We start from the raw sequence: 21,742 nt of genomic DNA on the forward strand, positions 1-21,742 counted from the left end.
TACATGTTTATCTCAATTTTCAGCTCATTTTAAACAAATCAAAACTGTGGAAATATACATACATATTTTATCAGAAGTTCTTTATAAACATTGCAATTACCACACACATTTTCCCCTTTCCCTAGATATCTGGAAATTATCAGGATTATCCCTTAATAGTTGTCCTAGACAATTTGCAAAGTCTTTGAAAGCTGTTTGATTGAAGTACTGACTGCTGATATGAATGACTGTTCAGTCAATATTGCGGTGGAAGCAAGATGTAAAACATCTCATAAAAAGCCATCTGTTTAGTGAAGTTATTCAGAGGAAAGATGCCATACCTCACCCTTCCTGAATGATTTCTAAAAGCACTTTCCAGACTTCAAACATTACGTAACTATCGGGATATTTCCTCTCCTTCAATCTGCAACATCTCTCCCTTAACTTCTCTTTGTGCTCTGTTCTCCCCCTAGATTCCTCCAATCAACAAGTAATCCCTGTTCGGAGAACCTCTCAGTTGTGTGCCTAAAATTAACTTTATTTTATATTATTTATAAAATTCCAATTTGAGTGGAGGAAAGGAACAGGTGGAAAGAACGAACATCAGCTATGAAGAAGGCCTCATTGAACATCTGCTCAAGCTTTCTGTTTGTATCCTGTGATCACACAAAAAAATAACAGGAGTCACACCTGCATGGCTATTTTTGATATCACACAAACATTATGTAAGCTGACATCCTTTCAAGATACAGAATAGGGACACAGAAAAAATACGTATCTCACTACAATGACACTGAAACATAAAGTACCCTTGTGTTAGAGACTTAAGACTCTAGTCCTGGAAAAGCTTCAGTATAACACGTTTATTTCTGAATGTTTTACTTTTTCTATCTTGTCCCTTCCCCCCTTTAATTTGGTAATGCTGTTGCTTTTTGTTTCTTGGTTGCTGGTTTTGTGTGTTTTTATTTATTTATTTATTTACATTCTGAGGTACATACACAGTGACTCGGGATTCATTTTAAATTAAGACAAATGCATATTTGTATCTACAGGAATAGCAGATGTCTAACCTTTCATTTTGCTCAAGGCAACTTGAGAGCTCATCCTACAACAGACACCTAAGAACCAGTCAGCATTCTTCAGGCTCCATGAATACAAACTACATTTATTATCACGGTAGAGGAGGTATGCGTATGTGGACACCACACTGAGATGTCTAACACTCAAACAAACAATTCCACCACCACGACTGTTGAAGTTACTCTAAAAACCAAAAATCCTAAGACAGACAATGAAATTCATATAGGAGAAGTACTGCGAAGAAAAACTCCAGGATATTTTGACCAGAAGAAGAAACTAACAAGAAGATGCATGGAACAATACAAAGTGATGAATACAGACAAAATGCAGCTTAGTCCTACTTGCTTTATGTGCCAGGGATGTGCCATTCCTGTATACTTCACTCATTTGCTGATTTACTTTTAAAACCCAAATCTGCAAATGTCTAGACAGTTACAGATGTGATCTGAAGCAAAATAACATTTTACCCAGGTGCACTAAATACAATAATAATAAAAATTATATGGTCGTTACTTTGTATCTACATTATACCCTCATGTAGCGAGACAACCTATTTTTGTCTCTTTTCTTCTACCAATTTCTTTTAATCTGCCTTTTCAGCAGTTTTTAAAAGTCCTATACTTAGGAGTAGACCAGAAGAATCTGCATGCATAAGCAAGAAATTTTCCAAATGCTTTGCAACATTTACCGGCCATATTACAAAAAAAAAAAACCGAAACAGACCAACCATAAAAACAACCCGTAAGAAGTACTCTTCAAAATGTAGTAAGTATTTCAAAAAGTATAAAACCAATAGAGTATTACATTTTACTAAAGTGGTATAGAAAAGATTGAAGATGTTTAAAACTTACCCTATTGACATTGCTGTTTCTTAAAATAATCTGAATTAGATTTTTCATAAATTCTTCCAGCTTCCTGAAACACTTCTTCAGAACATGATTAGATAATTTAGCATCAGTTACTAATCTGATCAAAACACAAACTGCGTCAGTAAGAAAACTTGAAACTGGAAATTTAGGACTGCTGTAAAAAACAGTTAGCCCATCAAGCAGCTGAGACACTGAATTGTATACAGTGAAAGAATCATTCTCAAGCTCTGTGAAGTCTGCTTGCAGCATTCCTCCTTCTGACAGTTTTCTTATTTCAAGCAGATGTTGAAAAAACTGCACTGGAACAGTCAAAGATCTCTCCTTGCTAGCACAGCAAAGATTCAATGGGGGAACTATTTCCAACCAACGTTTAGATGTGTCGACAGTATGCTCAAGTTCTTGGAAATCAGAAGCTACTCCTAAAGAATTGAATGCATAGTCGTTAGACACATCACATCCAGAGTCCTCTAACTGGCTTGAGTAACTCACAGGATTTATACATTCCTCATCCAGAAGAGTTTCAGCAGAGGCACATTGTTTTCCTGAAAAACAAATGCGAAAGTTACATTTATGTGTTAGTTAAAACATTTATCAAAAAAAATAAAATGCCCCATTTCCTTCTTCCTTTTGCTTCCATGCAAAAATCACATCATAAGTGCTTGCTGCCCACGAACTTCTCATGACTGGAATTTAGCTGCTGTGGAAGGTGGTGTTTTTCAAGTCAAAACATTTAGGAAGTAACATATATTTGTGAACCAGATGTTTCATGCAGATAGACAATTACGAGTTTGAGATTTCTGATGGTTCAAAGTTTTCACAGGGTAACTGAAATGGACATTACACAGAAAATTTAAGTGGACGTCTATACAACCACCGATTCCCAGGAAACGAAATACATGTAAATTTCTGCCTTTCAAAACATTTTTACTACTTTTATTATCGTGAATTCAGGACGTTTTCAAAAAATAGCGAAGACTTATTACTATAACTGCATTAAATAACATTTTCTCCTTTACCCATGCTCTTTGCACTAGGCCAGATAAGGAATTCTAACAGAGAAAAAGTTGAAGAGAACACTACACTTGAACTTCTAATTATTTAACAAAGAAAAATACTCAAAAATCTCAACTCTATTTTACACTACTTCTTCAAAAACACACAAACTATATTTCAGATCGCATTTATTACATTAGCACTACTAAGAAATTATTTTCCATACAGTAGTGTACAATCTCTACCATCCTTTTCATCTGAGATGTATGCAGTTTGGTGCCTCAGGGCATAGGAACAGATGACAAGAGACTCTCACTGTGCTACATTCTGCCTATGGCAAAAGATTACTGTTAAAACATGCAAGAGACATTAGAGGAGTGAAGTGGAAGAACAGCACACGTGATCACCTCAGTGCTGCAAGACAAAACTAGAGTCCTATCTGCTCAACCTCTTGATGTGCCCCATTTACTGGAGCACAGTCACACACAGTCCACCCATTCTTAAACTGATCACGTTTTCCACAAGGATACAAAGCAATACTGTACACTTCTGAGTCTGCATTCTCAAATGAATTAAAAATATATAGATGGTTCGGCAAATTAGCAAATAAACATAATAAACACTATATTCCATGACACGTTTCAAAGCATCCATGACAAATTAATAGGCATTTTTAATATTGAAATCATCACATGACAGCATCTACAGAATTCTGCACACTACTGAAAGACTACTGTTTTAAAAGTTTACAAAGATTTTATTAAATATGCAGTTTCAAACTGAATCCTGACCATTACTTCAGTCACTGAAAACACACCCTGGCACTGAGTTTCAATCTTAATAGCACTACTTTTGATTGGTAGAAAACTCGTGGGTTTTTTCAGAATTGAACATTGGAAAGGAAACAAAGATCATTGAGTCCAACTGCCTGATCACTTCAGGGCTAACTGAAAAAGTTACAGCATGTTATTGAGGGCATTTTCCAAATATCTCCTGAACACTGACAGGTATGGGGCAGCAACCACATCACTAGGAAGCCCGTTCCATGTTTGACCACCCTCACAGTACAGAAATTCCTCCCTATACCTAATATGACTGTTTTTTATAAATTTATTTTACTTTCATGCCCCTTTAACATTCAGACCAAGTCAAGACAGAGCAGGACTGGTACCAACTGACTCACAGGGAAATCTCACTGCAGGGAAATCAACTGACATTTCCAGAAACTAGAAGAAGCAGGGCTTAGCACATTAGATATTATTAATGGAGTTTCCAGATGCTCTGCAAATCAAACTCAGAAAGCAAGCAAAACAAGAAGAGCACACTTGGCATGGTCTGACTAACAAAAACAGGTATCAGTCTTTCAAGTTTTCTCTCCCTATTGCTTTGACCAAGAGATGCTCCAGGAAAAACAAACAACTTGAAAATTGTTTTTCCTGCTGCTAAAGAAAAAGAAGCTCTTCTAGGGAACCCATCTGCTCCTTATAAGTATCACTAATGAACATTTTGTTCAGTTCTTAGTCCAATGGGATAACATGGAAACTGCTCAGGGGACTAACTCCAGGAGTCCAAAGAAGCAAAGCACAGAAGTATGTGAAAAAATATGTTTGTTTTTTGATTATCTTAAAGAAAAAAAAAATAACGTGGAAGAAAAGAGGAGGAAAAAGTAAATAGAGAAGAAAACTGTGATGCAGAAATATCTGTAAGAACCACTCACAACCATCCCAAAACCAAAGATGAAGCATATACAGTGAAATATTCCTACCAGCAGGAAACAATATTGCATTTGTGCCTCGGTTCCTACTCACTGAAATAGGAAACTTCTCTCCTAGGATCAACTTTCAGAAAACAGTGTTACAGTAAGCCCTCAGTAGCAACATATTTCCAGTTCATTAATAACAGAAAATGCTTTAAAAATGTTCAGTGATTTATTTTTTCCAGTCACGTGGAGAGAAATGAGAAGCTATATGTAAAATAAATAAATAAATCACCCAACAGGAAATATGATTCATGACTTCTCTCAAAATGTCTAAACATCATTTATTTCTTGAAAGGAGGAAAACTAATCACTTTATACTTACCTATCATTTAAATGTGAAAATAGTCTTGATGTTCACAACATGTGGTTATCAGGTATAACAAAAAGAAACAGTATTAAGCCTGTCTCACAGTAACAAGAATCTTTCAAGGGTAATTTCAAGAAAATGTGACTATAAAAATACTAAAACAAGAAATAAAAAATACTGAGCGTTACACACTTATCACAAAATTTTACAATGCCTTTATGCAGGTAATGAAATATTTGTTCATGAATAATTTTACAGACTCCTTAAAAATGTCACATCAGATTAATGAAATATTTACACTCTCAATTAGCATTTAGGACTTCAGATTCTCTGCACGTTACGATCCTGAGCTGAAAATTGCAATTGTGTGCTAACCAGAAAAAGCAAGGTGCAAACACAAGAAAAGCCTTGGGGCGCAAAGGCTAAAGCAACTGGCACCCTTCTACACATGCCCTCCTCTCTGGAAACCACCTGGCCTGAAAAACAGCAGTTGTTCAAAGAACAAGGGTGTGACTTCTATACTGTGTGCAGTACATAAGTAAGGTTAAAGGAACCCTGTGAAACATATTATAACTCAAATACACACACTGCTGCTGGACCACAGGGCACAGTGGCTTTTATCACGGGAGCGTGGTCAGAGAAAGTAGAGTTTTCAGCTACTCTTGAGGAAAGAGAGTTCTCTCAACACCAAGTCCACGTTACCTTTAAAACAAATTCTGTCACTTCTGAATAGTTATCTTAACACAGACATCAAGACTCAGTTCATGGACAAAAAAGGGAGGAGCAACCAGTTGCTTAATCTGTACAGGAAAACCATCTGTCGCCAGAGTGCTCGCTGTCAGCACTGTGGTCATAAGGATTCGCACAGATGGGAAGACACAACGGAATGTTCATGGTCCTTCCTACCCAATGCAAAATAAGGAAGGCAGCATTTGTAATAAAAGGATGGTGGTGGAAGATGCTTTCTCAGAGGACAGGCTTGAAGGTGGCAGATGTAAGAAAAACAAAGCAAAAAGACCACTGGAAATCTGCAAAGTAAAAAACAGAGTAGTTTCAAGTATTTGGCATTGTCTTTATTCCCTTTCTTTGTGAGTGCACAGAGATTAACACAAAGCTTGTTTGAAACTCAATGTGCAGTTACACTTAAAATTAAAAATGAGACTAACAATAATATTCATAATATTAGAAACCTCTTTGGTGATAATGCATTCTGCTTTCCAAGTGTTCAGTCCTTAACTCCTAATGGAGATGAAGTATGTGAAATGATTTGTATTTCTTCCAGTTGTTCTTTTCTCCTCACATACATTAACAGTTTCAATTTTCTTCATAGGCTTGTTGTGAGCCTGTTTCTGTTTTGCTGTTTTCATTATTAATTAAGCTGTTTGAGGAAAAAAAAAAAAAATCTCTCATAGACTTCTGCGTGGTTAGAACACTATGACTGTCATGATCTGGAATCAAGGTGTAATTCTGAATGTATCAAAGCAAATTTTCTCCAGAGCTTTCATTATTACTTGAATAGTTTGAAATAATAATAATAAGCTTCCAGGATTCTCCAAAGGAACAATTGTTAGAAGATCTGCATTCAGCACTTCTGTATTTCTGTGGATTTTGTACCAGACTGGAAAAGAAAACTCTTCTGTTAAAAACTAAGGTATTTTATGCTGACATGCTTTGTGCCTTGTAGGAATAATTTTGCAGAGATGAATACAGAGCTGAGTATCTAAATTGTCCAAATGTGTCTCAGTGAGCCAAGAAGAACATATTTTAATTTGTTAGGGATTTTACTTACAAAAAGCATCAAAACATTTAGAATTCTGTAATTATCGAGAAAGTTTTGATGTTATAAACATCTCAGTTTTGGGGACTTCCATAGAAGACAGCACAAGCCTTCTGCAGTTGAAGTCAAATAAAGAATACTTGAAAAAAAGGCATGGAAGAATTTATCATACGGGCTCGAGCCAGTTAATGCTCATCAAGATGCTCTCAATGACAAAATATCTTACATGCTGTGCAACGCTGACCAACTCAATGAGATGACTGAAATCTGAGTTTTAAGATCAACTGGGGATATTCCAAGATATTAAATGAATTTATGTTATCCATGAAGACTACCTTCTAAACTGGAAGTACAATATTAGGTCTTATTAAAAATAGCTTGCATCTCCAAACAAACTCAGCTGCTCTAAGTGACAAGTATCAGCCAGAGCACACAGCCATCCTCTGGCTGCTACTTTATTAATTGGAATATAGCTCCAGTTATTCTTTATGACCTTGCAAGGCTGAAATGAAGTAGTCTCCTTAAGAAATCTCTTGGGTTATACAATTCCAAAAATATATTTTTTTGAAAACAATGCATTTAGCATTTATATTTATATACCCTCCTGCACCTTCCCCCTCCCCAAAATAGTAAATAGAACAAGAAGAGCTAATCGAGGAACTGAAAGTTAAACTTCAGTTAAGCTAAGATTGCCCAGAGAAGTTGTATCTTCCTTGGAGATATTCAGAAGCTGCCTGGACGCAGTCCTGAGGAAGTGGTTCTCGATGGCCCTGCTTCTGCAGGTTGGGCTAGGTGACCTCCAGAGGTCCCTTCCAACCTCAGCTATTCCAGGGTTTTGCCTCTCATGAGAACAATTTGACTTATTCCTAGCTCCCCACAGTAGACTTACAGGCAAGAGGATCCCAAATGCCATGGCAACATGTTCAAACTAGTTCTTACTATATGCATTCTGTTTTTCCCAAAACTATTATTCTGTTTACCGAAAGAAAGGAATTATGAATCCCACTTGCTTTCATGAGCCTCAGTCCTAAAAATTACTGTGCATCTTATCAGGAACTTGATAAATACAAGAAATATACATGATAACCACAAACTCTTTGTCTTGCTGGGATAATTGGGTTGTTTTCGTCTCTAAATGAGTTTGTTATACAGAAACTTGGAAAGAAAAGGATGTTTCTTGGGTCCCGTTACTCCAAGTATGTGCTTAGGACAGATGTAGCAATTCCAGCTGACAAGACAGACAGCATCTGCTTTCAAAGAGAAAATTCCACAAACCAAACAGACCTGCTATACATGGAAGGAGCAGTACTCCGAAATTTCAGTGAATGATTACGCTCCAGCTGGTGCTTTTTCTAGATTGCAAATTCACTTATTTAATTATCCTGACAAAGCCTGAGCTTTCATTAAGTTCCCCACTGTGTCACTACAATTACAGGGAACAGATTTATCTCACCATCTTATTCCAAGAGCTATGTTCTACACTAAACACATTTTAACCTCCTATCTGTTCTTATTGTCCTACTCCTGTAAAAATATCAAATACTTTTGTGGTTGCAAGACACAACTTGCAATCCTGCGTACTTGCATTAGTACTGCTGGTAGAAGCTTGAGAATACACTGATGTCAAATGACTGTTCATTATTGCAGTACCGTCTGCATTAGAGAAAGTGCTGACAAGGTGCTTAGGTAGACTGGGCTCCCCTTATGGATCTGTATGGGCAGAAGGCCACCTTTGTCACAGGAGAGGGAGGAAAAAATCTCTTTATGTAGAAATACCACATCAGACAATAGTAAACATATCTTTTTTTCCATAGCAACATCAAACTAAGCATTGGCTTCTGCCCAACAGAGAATCTTCTCACCTTAGAAGAAGTAATTTAGAGAAAGAAGGAAGCCAAAGGCCCCCACTGAAGAGGAACGTTCCTTTCTGAGGCTGCTGACATATTCACTGAGAAATCTGCACATGTTTTGGTCTGACCTTTCTGAATTCACCTGATTGTCTTCTCTCCAGAAAAGAGATGGGGTAAAAAAACAAACAAACAAACAAACAAACAAACAAACCCCTTATCAATTATGTTCTCCCACTGCTCCTGTTAATGTAAGCAGGAAGGGAAACACCACAAGCTGCTATTTAAGCCACAGTGAAGATTTCCCTTTTCAGAGGTTTGTATAAAATTTTTCAGAAAATATTTTCACTGGCTAGCACTCTTCCTACTCAAAACAGAGCAGGACTTCTCTGACTCTCTCCTTTGCTTCCAGAGGAAAATCTGGGGCTTTAAGTTGAGCACCCAGAGGTTGTGCTCCTCTCTGCTGGGCAAGAAGCACTCAATCCATGGGAAAGCGCAAAGGGAAGACGTAGCTGAACTCTGTCTCAAAACAAATATACTTAAGTGGAGTTCTGTAAAGTTTATCAGTTTTACTTCGGATCTGGTTTGTTCCAATTCTACATGCTTCGGCTTTTGCAGAAAGTCTTAACTTAAAGCAAGAAGAAAGGAGACTGAAGCATCTTCATTCGTACTAATCTACAAAGAAAACTGCTTCCTTTTTCCACAGGTACAGCTAAATGCCTCAAGAAACACACTAAGTTAAGAAGTGAATGCAAGGGATACTAAATGTTTTTTGTTTCTATTTCTTATTCCCTAACGAGGTAAAAGTTGCTGCAAAAGTCTTGGCAAAGCAGAATTTAGGGGAAAATATCCAGGAAAGTCAAATGCAGCCTCAAGATACACTGAAAATCAGACAGCCATGTTACTCCCATAGAGTGAATCAGAGTTCAGCTTCTAACTTCACACACAGGCACGCTACAGAAGGATGCACTGGCAGCAACATGCTGCTGCTGAAGCTAAAAACACAGGAGGGGAGATGAAGACCTGCTGTAAATGATACAAGAAAGGAAGAGTAAACTAACACTGAAAAAACAGAGGAAAAAAAAAGTTGATCATTAATTTTTATTAGAGAAGCAACCAGTTCAGTAAATTCCTGTCCCCTGCACAAGAAGGGAATAATATAAACCAAGATTGAAGGTGAAGATAAGGAAAACAGAAGACATGCACAATAGAAGTTTTGCTAAGATACCCTGGATAACTAACTTAGAACCTGTCAAGGCTATCAACCTAAAGCAATCAAAGCAACATATCTATCTCCTCTACATTGTCATTCCCCAAATATTTGCTGGGCAAAAAAAGGCTGAGCATTCTCTTAACGCCTTCTTGCGTTGGAGTAACAGCTGCAAGCTTTTCTCTTCAGCAGAGGCTGCCAAGAAACAATACGATTGTTGATTTGATGAACTGATCATGGTTAAGGAATTTTGCTTTAGATGACAGGTGCTTCAACCCATGAATAAATCAATCAATACTTCGTAAGACCTTTTGTCTTTCCATGCAGCTCCAAAGCAAACAGTATGCTCAAATGTTTTGTTCTCATTCTTCAGTAGTGCCTCCTTCTCCACATCGAATTTCAATCTGAATCAAATGACAGGCAATAAACTTTTATTCTTTTAAACCAGTAGGCATAGCTGGAAGGACAATTCTGGCAAGGTGAAAAACAATGAACAATTCCAAAGAATCACAGAACAGTTGAGGTTGGAAGGAAATTCAGGAGGTCATCTCATCCAAAACTCTAGAGCTGTGTGCCCCAGGACCCTGTCCATATGACTTTTGGACATCCCCAAGCAGGAGACCCAACAACCACTCTGGGCAACCTGTGCCAGTGCTCCATCACCTGCACAGCACAGAAGTGCTTCCTGGTATTGTTGTTGTTGAACTCAGCAGGCGGCTAAGCACCACACAGTCATTCGCTCACTTCCCCCAGCTTCCCTGTGGGATGTGAGAGATAACTGAAGAAAAAAAAAGAAGTAGAACTCATGGGTTGAGATCCAACTATTTATTTACTAACCTAGAGAAAAGGAAAAGGATAATAGTTATGACTATGCGTGTGTGTGTGTGTGTGTGTTATCAACATTGTTCTTCTTCTAGAACTAAAACATAGCATCATACCAGACACTTTGACAAAAAATACCAAAAAACTCCAAAACAATTCCATCCCAGCTGAAACTAAGACATGTTCAGAAGGAATCACCTTTATTCCAGTTTATGTCCATTACCTCTCTTGATCCGGCACTGAGCACCACTGAAAACAGCCTGGCTTTGTCCTCTTTGCACCCTCCTTTCAGATGTTTCTATACATTGATGACATCCCCTCTGAGTCTCCTCCAGGCTAAGCAACCCCAGCTCTCTCAGCCTCTCCTTACAGCTGAGATGCTCTAGTTCATTCATTATCCTAGTGACCTTTTGTTGCGCTCACTCCAGTCTGTCTATGTCTCTTGTACTGCAGAGCCCAGAACTGGACTCAATACTCCAGGTATGGCCTCAGCAGTACTAAACAGAGAGGAAGGATCACCTCCTTTGACCTGCTGTCAATACTTTGCCTAATGCAGCCTCGGACACTATTAGCTTTCTTTGCAGCAAGGGCTCTCTGCTGGCTCATGTTCAATTTGGTGTTCACCAGGAAACACAGATCCTTTTCTGCCAGGCTGCTTTCCAGCTGGGTGGCTCCCAGCATGTCCAGGTGTTTGTTTCTCCCAAAGTGCATGACTTGGCACCTCTTGTGGGACTGCATGAGGTTCTACTTGTCCAGTCTGTCACAGTCTTTCTACAAGAAGATTTCCTTCTCCTCCTTGCACGGCTGACATACAAAGTATCACCATGTGAAAGGGATACCAAAGTCCTTGCATTCAGAGAGACAACTGCACATAAAGTCAAATAAGGAGTTTCCAGACAGAGTCAGTGAATGTATACTATGGCAAATTCATAAACAGCACATTAAAATATACCAACTCATACTGCAAAACAAATCAGCTAAGTAAACCATGTTTCTCCCCTTCCACAAGGATACTCATATTTCTTAGGGTCCCTGAGGACAAAGTACCAGCATGGTTGAATTAAAATAATTTAGATAATGTGGCTTTAAAAATAGGTATTGTTTGCTTTCTTCTTCACGTGCTTGTACATCCATACCGTGTTTATCCTTACATGAAGAAAGAAAACAATGATCACAGTTTCAAAGAGCTGACAAGTTTCCCACATGAAGGCAATAAAATTTCATAGGCCCTCTCTAATAATTTCTGAAGCCTCTGAAAAACCTATTATTATTATTCAGAACACAGAGTAGGGAAGATTCAGATGCAAGGTGAACCTTGGATGAAAGACAAACTCCTTAGCTCTCAATTGGCAGCAGGAGACAAATAGTACGTGATGCTTACTGTGTGAGTTTTTCTGGTGACAGATTTTGTGAAACCCTGTTATTTTTGTATTAATAGAATTGTTAAACAGAACACAAGACAGCCAAAGAAAAGCTGAGGATCTGAATTCTTCTAAAAGGTTGCACTGTTTTAGGCAGAAAGCCAACTCCAAATACAAGGCTGCAGAAACAAACAGAGGCAGAAGAAAATCCATGGTGTCTCTATAGACATCTGGCCCTAGGAACAATTCCATCTACTCTCAGCCTCAAGGAAAACTTCTCTGCTACAGTATTAGGTAGAAAACTTGGTGTCTATACAATAGCCTTCAAGCAAACAGGATGGAGCCCCACTTATACTACCTCCTTTTCAACACAGATTCAAGCTCCTTGTGCCTTCTTATCACAGCAGTGGACACCTTTTAGCTTCTATCCAAAAACCTGAAAATCTCAAAACAGGCACAACACAGAAGAGAAGAATTTTTATTTTTCCAGAGCAGAAAATTTCAGCAGTAGAGTGTCCCTTATTTTCAGGTAGGCTTTACCTCTACAATCACCTTCCTTTAAATTTCAGTCTTAGGTGTTCTGCCCTTAATACAAATCATCAACTACATCAACAGAAGAGTGAACAGAACTCACCGATATCCCATCAGATATCCATAATGATATTTCTTTACTCAAAAGTAACAGACTGAGCATGTCTCCAGTTTAACTGTAACTGTGAATGCTCACTCAGCAGTTACATGCCTGATGAAGAATATATTCCTTCCAAGAGAACAGATGGATTGATTTCATTATCAGAAAAATTTTATATGCCATTCTAAGGGGGGGGGGGGGGGAGGGAGGAGGAGATGGAAGAGTCAATCAGTCAAAAGAAACACCACAAAAGGCAGACATATCACAGTTAGATTCCAAGAGCTGGGAATTTTTAATGTTAAGGAAAGCCCATATGAAGAAATGGGAATGTCCTACTCATCTTGGACAGAGCGAGAGGTAGGAGAGACTGATGTGAATGACCATAAATATTTAAAATGCCAAAACATTTTCTAGCTAAAAGGTTTATCAGCAGTGCAAATTGATTTAATCTATAGTGTACTGACATGTTCTGCTGATCTCACATCTTACAACCACAACAACTCTTCATGTCTGAAACAAGTTATAGAAAAGAGTCATACAATTAATAACTAAATATGAATAGTTAGTAAGTTACTTTTCTAGAGAGAAAGGTATAGTGATAAAAAAGTAAATCATTAAAACTTCTAAGTAAAGTCTAATACATTACCCCTCCCAGTTAAATTTATAATCTAGAAATCTTTTCACAAGGCAATAAAAAGGGTACAGTTTTAGTATAAAAGCATTTCAGTACCATAGAATCATAGAATGGCTTGGGAGGGACCTCAAAGATCATCTTGTTCCATGCCCCCTTCTGTCAGCAGGGTTGCCAACAACTGGATCAGGCTGCCCAAAGCTCCATCCAACCTGGCCTTGAACACCTCCAGCGATGTAGCATCCACAGCTTTTCTGGGCAATCTGTGTCAGGGCTTCACTATCTTTTAAGTAAAAATGTTCCTCCAACATCTAATCGAAATCTCCCCTCTTTTAGTAGAAAACCACTCCCCCTTACCCTGTCACTACCCACCCACTTAAAAAGTCATTCCCCCTCTTGTTTGTAAATTCCCTTTAAGCACTGGAAGGCCACAAGGAGGTCTCCCAAGCACCTTCTCTTCTACAAGCTGAACAAGCCTAGCTCCCTCAGACCTTCATCTTAGAAGAAGTGCTCCAGGCCTATGATCATCTTCAGGCCCTCCTCTTGACCTGCTCCAACAGCTCTACATCTTTCTTGTGCTGGAGGCCTTAGACCTAAATGTAATACTGCAGGTGTTCAAGAGGGCAAAGTAGAGCAGGACCTTCCCTTGCCCTGCTGACCACCTCTGTTTCGATGCAGCTGAGGGCGCTATTGGCTCTCCAGGCTTCAAACACAGCGTAGGCTTGCATCAAGCTTTTCACCCACCAGAACCTCTAAGCCATTCTCCATGGTGCTGCTCTTAATGCTCTCTTCTTCCAGTCTGTACACATCTGGGACTGTCCCGACCCAAGCGCAACACCTTGGGCTTGGCCTTGTTCAATACCATTAGGGTCACATGAACCCACTTCTCAGACTTGTCCAGGTCCCCTTGGATGCCATTCCTTCCTTTCGTTATATCAACTGCACCACTTAGCTTGGAGTCATCAGTAAACTTGCTGTGGGTGCACTCAATCCCACTGTCATTAAAGTCTCATCAAGTTTTCCATTAGGTAACTTCCTAAAAATCACAATTTTGAAAGCAACTAGCTAGATATTTTGATTTCAGAAACCTCCTCAGCTGTGAAATGCCTCTGCCCTTCAGCCCACAGCATTTAGATCTCCATCTCCCAGAAGCAATGTTTCCCCAGAACGTGGAGACATTCTCCACCACCCAATTTCCAAGCTCATCCTCTGCCACTGAGCTCACAGGAAGGAAAGAATGAACAGCTCAATCCATACACACGTCAGAGGAATAGTGCAGTTTGAGGGTTTTTGTTTGTTTTTGTTTTTAAATTTCACTACTTGGGGAGTGTGGAAGATGAAAAATTATCCATGTTCACATTAGCAGAACAGAGTTAAGTTCTTGACTGCAAAAGCTACTACATTATCAAAGACCCTTCCTGGTGTACTGAAAATGTCTGAATCTTCTGAAGTGCACAACACTGAAGGAGATGCATGCCTAAAGATTTTGTAGCTGCTTAAAGGCGAGAATGTAAGTGTCTATGAAAGACATGGTACAGGCAGTCCAGTAAGGAAGATCAAATACAAGATCTTTCTTTCATGAGTGACTGCCCTAATTATCAGACCCTAGGATGTAACAGCATTATCAGATTCCAATTATCAGGTCATATTTTATTAAAGGAATATATGATACAGACTGCTCCCCAAATGGCTATAATGTGCTAGAAAATAAAAATTGATGCAGTGGTACCAAAGTTAGCCTTTGGGGAAGTCTATCTCCATTCCTCTCTCACCAAGAGTGAGAAACAAGTTAATAATGCGAAGGTAGCAGCTAAGTTTTATTACCTCAGACTACAGTGGCCATGAAACTATGGTTTTCTTGATCTTGGGAACAGAAGGGACAACAAAATCTAGGGGAAAAAAAGAAAGCATTGTTAAAAGAGGGCTTTAGATAATGTAATGAGATTGAAGATTTACAAAATGGAAGCTTTATCAGTGTTCCTAAGTAAAAGGACAGAAATCAAGAAGTGTCTAGGGACCTAAGTGTGAAAAACCAAAGCACTAAGTAAGATGCAACTATGAAGGGACATGAAGGGTTAGACGAAATCACACCACGTTATTATAAACAGATCAAAGAATGGAGCTGGTACATAAGAGAAGGAAAGCTATCAACAGGTATTGGTAAGACAAGACGGTGATGGGTTTTTGCTGTTTTGTTTTTTGCCTTTTTTTTTTTTGTAGTAGCCTTCACTGAAAAGAGAAACTGAAATTGGATGTTTAAAACACTTAACTATTTACATGAATAAGAGGCAGGACATCATCCTCAGGTAAAGCAAGAACCTTTGAGAGACTAGGTAATTTAGACATTTAACAGTTACTGCACAGGATGATCATCACTTTATAGTACTGAAAGAAAGCAAAGCAAACTCATAATGAAAAGAAGTTATGTTTTGGAACCTGTGAAAAGTAGGTGAAATAAAAGTCTGAATAAAGACTTATGTAGCATCTGTTCCGTGAAGAAGTAGGAAGCAGTCACCTTATAACTTTTTCCTGGAATAAAGTGATCAAGCAAACGATGCATAAAAACCCCAGAAGAAAGCAGGGAGAAGAATAACTCATGGTGTGGATTTTTTAGTATAATAAATTTGTCGAGTTTATCTAAAATTTCCCTTATGAGAGCATAATAAGCCTTCTGACTACAGGAAAAACAGTAAATATTGTATCACAGCCACTACATACAATGCCCTTACATGCAAATGACAGACACACAACACAGAGGAATCTATTTCAACATAAGTACAAAAAAATCTAGAAAACCATACTCTAAAAAATAGTAATGAATGAATAATGAAAAACAGTAAGTCAGTAGAGCTCCTTATTAAATTGATACAATGCTCTAAACATGATACCAAAATCCCAAGTTCAGCATTATGCTGTATTTGTAATATATGTAATATAATAGATGGGTGTGTTCACTGATTTTTTAAAGAGAATGTCAAGCTAAGAAGACTGCTGTTGCAGTGAAAATGGAATTTAGATTTTAGAATGATACTGATAAATTGAAGATGCAATCAAAATCAACAACTGAACAACAACTGAGTTCCGTTCAGTAATAAGAAGCAAAAGGTAGAACACCCAGGAAAAAATAACAGGCAACTTAAGAAATTCAGAATAGGGAACAACTAGGTAAAATTACTGCAGAAAAGAACTCTGTCCCAAAATTCATGTTGGTTGAGTGTAACCACAAAGGAAGAGATTGTGAAACACAGTAATACTTTCACTCCACTTATAAACAGTAATAAACTCTCAGCTAACCACACTTAAAGCATGCAATGCATTTCAAGAGAAGTGAGGGCTATCTGGAAAGAGACTAAAAAATTGTGAAGTATGATCAGAGATGCAAAAGACGGAGCCGTGAGTGAAAGAATGAAGAAAGCTGGGTTACCTTGGTACTAAGAAAATGAAACAGAGGTGGAGATCTAATTAGTCTTTAAATACGCTGAAGTGTGTTGCAGAGGGAAAGAAAATGGCACAAATAATACAGAAGTAGAATTGTAGTAAGAAAGCTTAGATTAGACATTAAGGTAAAAAAAAACCAACAAAAAAACACCACCACATACAGCTATTGAGGTAGTCAGGAATGATCATGGAGTTTATCTCAAGATTCACATACAAGTAGAAGGATACTAAAAAACATGAGGTTAGTTCCAGGCTTCTGATTTTGCAACTCCTCTTCCTTTTGTCCACTTTCATTGACACAATTGTTTAAAAAATAAAAAATAGCTTGCTTTTATCTTTCAAACTTGGCTTTGAGGTACTAAATGCAAATACAGCGAGATACCCTTCCTCACATCTAAAATAGTCTTTAATTATCATATTCTTTACTTAAAGGTTTTTCTGAATCCTACAGTATCATACTTAAAATATTTTATCATATATCATCATAAATTGATTGGACTAGATGAACTTGGAGAGCTATGATTCCATGAAATACTCACAGTATCCAGTGTCTGTTCACATTACAGAGACACAAACACATTGTTCTCTGCCTTTCCTGTCATACATATCAGGGTTTCATGCTTTCAAAATAGTGGGCCTAGGTTCTAATTTTAAGCTTGTTTAAAGTGCCTAAAAAAACAACAACAATGTCTTTAAGACACTAGCATCTTGCAGACTGTAGAGGAATATTTTGAATTAACATACATACAGTCATATTTGTATTTTTTTCTGGAATTGTTCCATATGATCCATATTGATTTTGAGGGTTAAAATATAAGTTCTGACAAAGCATTAAATTTTCAAGCTAAATCCCATCACAATTCATGTAACTGTCCTACAGCCTTAGGATTTTTGGAAAGCCAGGAAGACGTACACTAAGAACTCCAGTATCTACACATAAGAAACAGAGCAGGCAACTTGAAAGCTGTTTTATTTCTTGCTACTGCAGCATGGTGATTGTCAGAAACAATTTCAGAAACTTACCATTTTCCAAGCAGACTCTCTGGCAGATCTTGTTCAAAAGAAGTTCCTGACGTAATCGAAAAATTTCAGCTTCTAGTGCTTCAACTTTCAATTTCCAGTCAAAATCTTGCTCAGATACAATTTTGGCAAGGTGCTCAGTGTATTCTTTGCAGCTCTTCCCTGGTGGTTTTGAGCGGATAATGGCAAACGCCAGTGCCAGTTTTGATATTTTCAAATACCAGATTTTATTTTCTCTTCTACCTTTGACTTCTATTACATACAAAAAAAAGAAAAAAAAAATACCTTCACCATGATGTTATTAAAGCAAATTATGCACACTTTCCTTAGCTTTGAAAACCATTTAACAGTGAGACCAATTATCTTATTTCTACCACAATCCAAAAATCAATCAAGGACAACAGAAGAAATATTAATAGCTGTGAGAACGTGAGAATAAAACATACATGAGCTGTGCTTCAGTTCTAACTGAAGTGTAGTGTTTGAAAACAATTATGGAAATCAGCAAACAGTTCAAACAGGCTTATACTAGCAACATATTAAATAGCAATGTTATCTCCACTAAAACAAAAGTGAAAATGCTAAAAACCCTAAGAAAAAAAATAAAAGAAGAAAATCTCTAAATCCCTGTGGCTGAAGAACAGGATTATATTAGTTTAAACCCTACATACATGATTTCTTGATAGGGGTATCAAAAAGTCTCAATTGTCTAAAAACAAAAACAAACACCTGAGGATATTGGCATTTTCCAGTTTTGGATAACTGGTACTGCTGTACTTTTGCTTTTAAGTCCGCATCATACCTCAACACCTGCAGAAAGGTTTTTACAGAGATACTGCTAACAAAATGCAGGCTCAGGCTGGAGTAAAGGTGTCTTTTCTTCCCTATTCTTGCCATCAGCAACTGCAAAGTTAATCCTTTCCATTCAAAATAGGAATTCACATGTTCACATATAACTTACACAAATTCATGTATCGGTAAGGTTCTTTGCAACAGCAAAGAAACATTCACTGAACGTTTCCTTGAAAAAAGTATTACTTTCAGAATCAATCCTCCTTATGCTTTTGTCCTAGCCCTAACACAAAAAAATTCTCCACGATCCTCTTTTTTTTAAATCTTTTTACCCAAGAAACTACGATTAAGAACTATAATAAAATGTGTTGAATATCTGTGAAATAGTAACAGCACAGAATTCAGTGAGGCATTTTATGCCATCCTCTCACCAGATCATCTGATATCACTAAGCTGATGATTTCCTTTGGTTCTCCTCAACTTTAGACAGTAAGTCATCTAACATGATGTATTTACTTAGCCAGCAGAGACATTTAGAAAAAGAGATGCCTTTTAAATATTGTTTCCACCTTCCTAATACTTCTGAAAAGCACAAAGAATTCCTGTACATTCCTTGCATGCTATCCAGTCAGACACACACCTGTCACATCTTGAAGTATGAGCACAAAGGGCAAGATGACAGGAATTCCTTGGGATCCATCTAGAGCCACGCTCTGAAAGTTTCAAGTAGTGTTCTCCACTTGAAACACTACATTCCTGCTCTACCCGTGCAAAAACAATCTAAGCACCACTGTACTGATAATGGTTAATGAAAGAGCAAGACCTTAGAAACTAAACTATCTATACCATTATATGTCTGTATCATTACATATATAAACAATATTTTTGCATAATTTCTTCTACTCTTGTAAAACCTATTTCACACAACTTTTTCACTCATAGTTAAGAATTCCACGGAAAAAGCATAAGTCACTTCCCACCCCACAAAGAATCCATGCTGCTGTGGGACAACAAACTGGTGTAACTCTCTTTTGCCTTATACATCGAAGGAAATGTTTTGCAAACACAGAACCATGTCAGTATTTGAGCTACCATCAAAGCTGTGAATAAAATGAAATACATAGAATCACACAGAAAGAAGAGTATGTAGTAACTTTCAAGGATCAAAGATCTTCGGCTTTGAACTTGAAATACACTCCCCAGATTCTCATCTCCTTAAACGTAACTTTCACCCAAGTATCACTCAAGCCACACATCAAGCTCCACTCTTACAAAGTTTAACTGCAGAGCAGAGCTATAGATTAAGGCAGACAGAAACTCTTCTTAAAAATGGATTTTATTGCTGCTTTCTCATTTTGAGGTCTCCGGGGACCTCTTTGCAAAATCTTTCTGATTCACCAGCTTTTATAAAAGAGAAAGGCAATACTAGCTTTCTGCTTTATAACATGTTTTGTCACTACAAGCATTTTCTCATAAATTGCATTCAAGAAAGCTGCAAGAAGGTATGGGGCAGGAGACAGTATTTAATTTGAGTGCTTTGTGACTGTCCACATGCTTTTTATCATTACAGAATCAACATCAATACCTTTTTCTATCCTGTTGTTTATTTCTACTCACACAACAAAGAATCAGTCGGCGGTTTGACCATTGATGCTTTATGATCCTGCACTTCATACGCCTCGGCCCATACCTCTTCATTAGCAAAGTAAATAAGTAAATCAATAAATCCATATATCCTCTGAAAATCCACTACTGAAAGGACATGTCTACATTACTAGAAGTAAATTCCAAGACATTAGGAAGTTCTTTTGCAATATTCGAAGTTCTCAGCCCTTGTAATTGAAATATCCAATAATAAATAAATAAATAAATCACATAAACCATTCTAGCTTTGCTTTAAAACCCAGTTATCAAAACACTTAACAGCAATCCATGTTAATCCTCACAACATAGAATTAAGCAATGAAATTTGGATTTAGAGAGGCTTTTTCCTCTTTAAATTTCTACACAGAATTCTACAATAGGAGTACCAGTAAAATGAACAAGAGTAATGAAGTGTTCTTACTCTGGAAAAAGGGAATTACTTCAGTGCAAAAAATCCTTGTAGAGCTGCTCAAAAAAAAAAAAAAAAAAAAAAAAAAAAAGCAGTACTGATTACAAAGTTGGTTTTCTTTAGAAACACGACAAAAAAAAGGAGTAGTTGGAGAAATAATTCTATTGGAATCTTGAAACCAGGTAACTCGTGGCTAATGGTGAAATACCTGTATATATTACTAGAAACAAAGGATTTCATAAAGATTTTACAAGCAGCTTATTTATCTCCTTTCTTTTGCTCTTCCTATCAGCCTTCTTCTTCCTCCTTCTTTTCTTTTATGATCATGTAAAGAGATGTTTCCAGGATAAAAAGCAGGAATTGTAGGAATCAATTCAAGTTTTCCACAACTCCCTAAAGGAAAAGCTGCTCTCTCACAAATCACTGTAAAAAAAAACTCCTAGAAAATTACACACAGGATGATGCTGTCAGAGATTTGCCAACTGTGCATTAGCAAAAACTGCATGGCAAGCTGTTGCTTTCAGGAAGTAGCGCACCGAAAACAAGCAACTGCGAATGCATTCCATTAAAAGCATACTGGCAGCTACAGTGATATCAATATTATTTTTGCTCACATCAGCATAGAAATGACACTATAGACTAGGCAGAAAAAGGTTAAGAACTAAACCAGAAGTTTTCTTAGACTGGAAATTACAAGACAAGACCATGACAAGAGCAGAAAGAAGTCATCAAGCTAATCCTAGCTGCTAACGTCAAAACACATCAACAGGAACAGAAAGGATCAAGAATCATTCAGGAAAGCACATCTGGTAGCCAAGTTACAGTGAGAACAACTTACACAGCCCTGTTTTTGCTCAGTGCTAAGGAGGGAATCTCTGGCCTCTTGGCAGCCCAGCTAAAAGTAGGGAGCAGTGCCCTTACATAGAGAAACCGACTGATGACAAGTTTCCTGTGCAAAGCCTCAAACCACAAACTGAGTGCAATCAGAGGACGGGATCAGCTAAAATAGATGTCAAACAGGACTGGGTCTCCAGATTCCTGACACAAAGAAGGAAACCTATCTCCAGCCCTCTTGCTCTCAACCCTACTAAGGTAGGTCCCAGCTGTTGATGACTGTTGAGTAACCATTCAGATGCTGAAAGTGGTACAAAAGAAATCATAGAAATCATAAAT

At 37.7% G+C, this 21,742-nt stretch overlaps 1 protein-coding gene across 1 annotated transcript in view; it reads right to left on the bottom strand.

Annotated features, from left to right (window-relative positions):
* The window catches only part of MEI4 (meiotic double-stranded break formation protein 4), a 76,140-nt gene that overhangs the window by 48,003 nt on the left and 6,395 nt on the right, over positions 1–21,742 (bottom strand). Inside the window, exons 2-3 of the mRNA XM_021393156.1 lie at positions 17,728–17,976; positions 1,911–2,470 (exon numbers count right to left, since the gene is read on the bottom strand). Coding sequence (XP_021248831.1) covers positions 1,911–2,470; positions 17,728–17,976 — 809 coding nt within the window. The remainder of the gene's footprint in view (positions 1–1,910; positions 2,471–17,727; positions 17,977–21,742) is intronic.

The sequence above is a fragment of the Numida meleagris genome, chromosome 3 (genome assembly GCF_002078875.1).
Source record: "Numida meleagris isolate 19003 breed g44 Domestic line chromosome 3, NumMel1.0, whole genome shotgun sequence".
Lineage (NCBI taxonomy): Eukaryota > Metazoa > Chordata > Aves > Galliformes > Numididae > Numida > Numida meleagris.